The sequence below is a fragment of the Antrostomus carolinensis genome, unplaced genomic scaffold (genome assembly GCF_000700745.2).
Source record: "Antrostomus carolinensis isolate BGI_N321 unplaced genomic scaffold, ASM70074v2 scaffold19426, whole genome shotgun sequence".
Lineage (NCBI taxonomy): Eukaryota > Metazoa > Chordata > Aves > Caprimulgiformes > Caprimulgidae > Antrostomus > Antrostomus carolinensis.
This window is the reverse complement of record NW_010324154.1, coordinates 50,798-55,324: the sequence shown is the minus strand read 5'-3', so window position 1 is coordinate 55,324 and position 4,527 is coordinate 50,798. Positions and strand designations below refer to the sequence as shown.

Sequence of the window (4,527 nt, the reverse complement as noted above, 5' to 3'; positions counted from 1 at the left end):
CTTCTCAATGGATGGACAAAGTACACAGGCTGCTGCTTCAGTGGTTTTTCACGACTCGCTACGGATTCATTTTGGGAGTCACTGGTCTGTGCTCATTCATTCAAGTGGCGCTGTGCTGCAGTGAGAAAAGACCTCAACTGGCAAATCATCAGTCTTGGGGACCTCTCTGCCAGGCTCCAGCATGTGGTACAGACTTGCTCAAAACCTGATTTTTAGAGGCAACGATCACTTGTACTACCTACAAGTGTGTTTGAAAGTACAGTTGAGAGCCCAGTTGTGCCAGAAATGTACCCATTATGCAAGTGATTTTCAAAGTAAACCTGAGCAGGCATATCTGTTCCTCAGCTGAAGGGTCTTGACATCCCTTGCTGCTTTGGGTCAGTAGTCGATGGAGTTCCAGTATGAATCTGGCATAATGATCTTGGTGTAGCTGTCTACTCCCCTCTGCTTGCTGGCAGCATTATTGTCCAGCAGAACACTGGAAAAAGAATCCTGTCCCATTATTATTTATGTGACAGGAGTGATTGGAAGTGCCATTGTGCTGAACACTGTGTAAACATTAAGTTCCTCTCCCAACGAGGCACAACAAATGTGAAGAGATCAGGACATCAGCGTACATTTTGCACAGTATGGCTATAGACACAGTCCTAGGTGTTAAATCGTTGGGGAGTTACCCCAGCTGGCTGTTTGCTGTCCTACATGCATTTTTACAAGATTCTGTTAAAACTCTCCATTTCTCTTTAAGGTACTTACAACTCCCTATCTGCACAATAAACACATGCAGCCAGACTGAGGAGCATTATTGCAGGATCTGAGGAGGAGATAAGAGAGTGTTAGCTGTAGGGAATAATTATTGATATTAGAAAGCAGACACAATGGCATTAGAGATTCTATGAGAAGGGCTGACAATAACTGCATAAGCATAGGAGGAGAATGAAAAATAACAGCAGTGTTCTTAATTAAAGTTACATTTTAAACTTTTTTTTGTAACTTTTGCATATTGAGTGGAGGGAGTTTTTAGCTTGGCATTGCCACCGAGCAATGGGCAACCTTTTGGGTTTCATCAGCAGTGCTGACATTCCAGAATGCTGCAGCACTCTGGCATTTGATGGAGGTGCAGAAGGTGGTCATGAGGCTCCCAAAATTTCAGAATTTCTATAGGTTTGCCTTGTTTGGCACAAGTTTTTTGCATTTAAAATAATATAAAGCAGGTGTTAAAGGAGTTTAGATATGCCTTAAATGTGGATAGTAAAATATTAGGATATTTTATGGCTTTTTACTTTTCCAGATAGATGCAATATCAAAAATTAGCACTCTTTTTCTTCACAATTAATTGAACAATAGCTTGCCTATCATAGTTAGTTTGGTTTGTATAGTACTGGTTGTTACCAGGTAACACAGGGCGAAAGGAAGCATTGTCCCATTTTAGTTTGGCTTTTGGATTTTACCAGTATAAAAGTGTAGAACTGCCTTTCAGCTGGCACTGATGGATTCCCAGATGTGGGAACCTGCTCCCTTGTTTAGTAGAGATGCTGGGAGGCAGCTTCATAGACATTATTGTTTTGAAAGACTTGTGGACCTGCTTGTTGGTACTGGTATGGGAAGAGACATAGTTCAGCAATGCTATAAGAAAAACAAGCTGTGGTCTAAAATATTGTTTGAATTCTTTAGCTCCTTTCCTGGAAAAATATTGCAAGTGCACTTGCTGATTTCTTTTCAGTGGATGCCTAGGGAAGAGTTGAGAATGAGTTGGAAGATAGAAACATTATCCCACTTCATACTGTATTATCAGTGTGGTGCTGTTCCATAGAGGACTTGTGCTTGCTTTGTAGGGAATTCATTTTGTGGAATTCTTCAAAGTTCAGGGTAATGATTAAGACAAAAATTAAAAACATTATTTCTTAGCAAGTAATCAGTCCTCACTTGGTTACAATTCAAAGTGAAGTTGAATTAATCCTGAAGCTTGTTGAAAAATCTGTAGGAAAAACTAGATTTTTGTATTTGCAGAAATTGATGATAGCCTTCCATGTATTCGATTTGTTCTGGGTTTATATTGATGAACTTTTTAATGATCTTTTATCTTTTTCTCTAGTGGTATGTCTGCAACACAGAACAGTTGTCTGAATCCCTTCAGCCTATTTTTGTCCAGAGTTACCTTGACCAAGGAACACAGATCTTCTTAAACAACAGCATTGAGAAATCAGGCTGGCTGTTTATCCAGCTCTATCACTCTTTTGTGTCGTCAATTTTTAGCCTTTTCATGTCTAGAACATCTATCAATGGGTAAGTGAAAAGTCAATCTTGGGTAAACGAAATACAGTTTGGATTTAGAGTTTTCAAGTGTTCAGCCCTGCCCCTTGATCTGTCAGCTTCTCTTAACTTTTTCTTTGTAGTTTTCCCTTTGCCAGTCTAACAGATCTGAAATGCCCTACTATGCTCTTCATGCCCAGCCCTCTAAATTGAAGAACACCATTTCCATTATGGGGGGGACAGAGGATGTAATTACAATTAATAAGAGACAGTTGGAGGACTTCTGTCTTATAACCATTGCTTGTATTAATTTCCTTCTGAATAAGAGTGTTCTCTTTGTGTTAGACAGGGTATCCCTCTTCTGTCCGCTTGCTTTCCCCGCCCACCTTACCCTTTACTTTCCCTGCTGCCATATCTGTATCCGTTACTGTTGTGATTTTCCTTGTTGAAGGTGACTGTATCCAGTCAGTTCTGTATTGCATCTAAAACTCTTTCTACTGGACAGTGTGTACACACCCACTGCAAACCCAGGCAGATTTCTAAACAGTGCAGAAGTTGGCCAAGTGTTGTGTCTGGTAACACTTAATGTGGAACAGAATTCTGTCCTTTCTTTTATTCTGTAAAACTTAATTTCACTTCAATTTGTGTGTAAGCTGTACTTGAACAGGCAACTTCTGATGTTGCATGTTTGACTGACGAAACATCAGGAAGGCAGGAAAAGAGAAGTTTATAAAATAATATTCTCCCAGTCTTATTGCATTGGTCACTTCTGTGGCTGTAGGGGCGTTTAGCTGTTCGTAAGTGCTTTAGTATCTTTTCCAAAAGAGTCAATGCCTTTTTTTGCTCACATCACCCCATCAGACATATGTTTAACAGCTTATCAGTTTTGACCTTATGAAGAAAGCATTTTGTTACATTTACCTGCTTTCTCCACTATCCCCACCTCTGCATCTACTGCATACTTCTGCACAATCTGATATGGGGATAGTAGCTGTCTACTAAGGCTAGAAAAACAATCTTTTTCCTTATTTTCTAACCAGATGACTTTATGAGCTTCCCTGTGGTGTTTTTAGTTACTTGTAGCTTTATATAAAGGTTCCTTTGGTCTCCTCTTCTTCCTTTCTCTTCCATTTATTTTCAAAGGCTTTCCAGTGCTTTGAATAACACCTCATAGTGCTGTTGGGTATAATAGCTATGAGCCAATTATACAGTGAGGACTGACACAAGTGTGCTGAAAGGGGGCTCTACTTAAATTGGCTGTATTCTGTTTATTTTTATACTTTTAATATCCTGCTTTATTTTCTTCTGTATGACTTTGCCCACTCTATCCTTTTTGTTTGTTTCTTTGTTTTTTAGTATAGTCAGTATTTCCTAGGCCGCCTCCTTTTCACATTTTTTGATTCTTTGATTCTTTTTATCTTTGTTTATCTTTTCTTTTCCCCCTTGAACATAAAAGATTTATGTTCATTGTCTTTAAGTTTAACCTGCTATCCAACATTAAAGAACAGTATTTATCTACCTTCAGTCTATTACTGACCAGTTCTTTTTCCTTTGCTTGTTCTCCTGACTCTTTCATCTTCTGAATTCTGCTATGACAGCTGAAATCTGTCACTATGTAGTCTTCAAACAGTTATGGGCGGGTATGTCATTGACTTGATCCATGAGGAATCCAACTGTCACCTCTGCCCAATTCCTTAATGAGTTGCCTATTTTCTATTCCACAGTTCTTCACATTGAATGCAGGATCTGCAGATAGCAGCAAAAGCTATTGTAACATACAATTAAAAAAAATCTCTTTTGCCACTCCAGCAGTGTTACCTTCATCCTTTCTTTAAATTTGTTCCCTGGCTTCCCTCCTAGTTCCACATCCTATTCCTCATTCATCGTGCATACTTCTGTGTCTGCAGCAATTTTATTTCTTCTACTATTTCATCTTTATTTTTAAGGTAGGTGGCAGAGATTCAAATCTGCAAAGGCAACAAATAAGGTTCAGCCTTTATCTTTCCCTCTCTGGCTCTCCCCCCCTCCCTTTTTTTTTTTTTTTTTTTTAATGCAATCATTTTCTTGAGCTGTGCCCCATGAGCTCTTCCTTACCTAATCAAATTCCTCCTGAAGTCTTAACCACTGTAACTGCATGTGGCTGTGTGTTTGATCTCTAACAAGTGCAAGGCAAGTTGAACTGGATTTAGAATTTATCTGAACAGTGACCTTGTCTACTATTATGTGTGACTGGTTGCTGCCAAAGCATGTTATAAATTACTTCATTGTCATTCCTGC

General features: G+C 39.1%; 1 protein-coding gene across 1 annotated transcript in view; it reads left to right on the top strand.

Moving 5' to 3' along the window:
* Positions 1-2,092: 2,092 nt before the first annotated feature.
* The window catches only part of METTL9 (methyltransferase 9, His-X-His N1(pi)-histidine), a gene marked incomplete at its 5' end in the record, with an annotated part of 15,912 nt that continues 13,477 nt past the window's right edge, over positions 2,093-4,527 (top strand). Inside the window, one exon of the mRNA XM_029085661.1 lies at positions 2,093-2,283. Within this exon, the coding sequence (XP_028941494.1) occupies positions 2,093-2,283 (191 nt within the window). The remainder of the gene's footprint in view (positions 2,284-4,527) is intronic.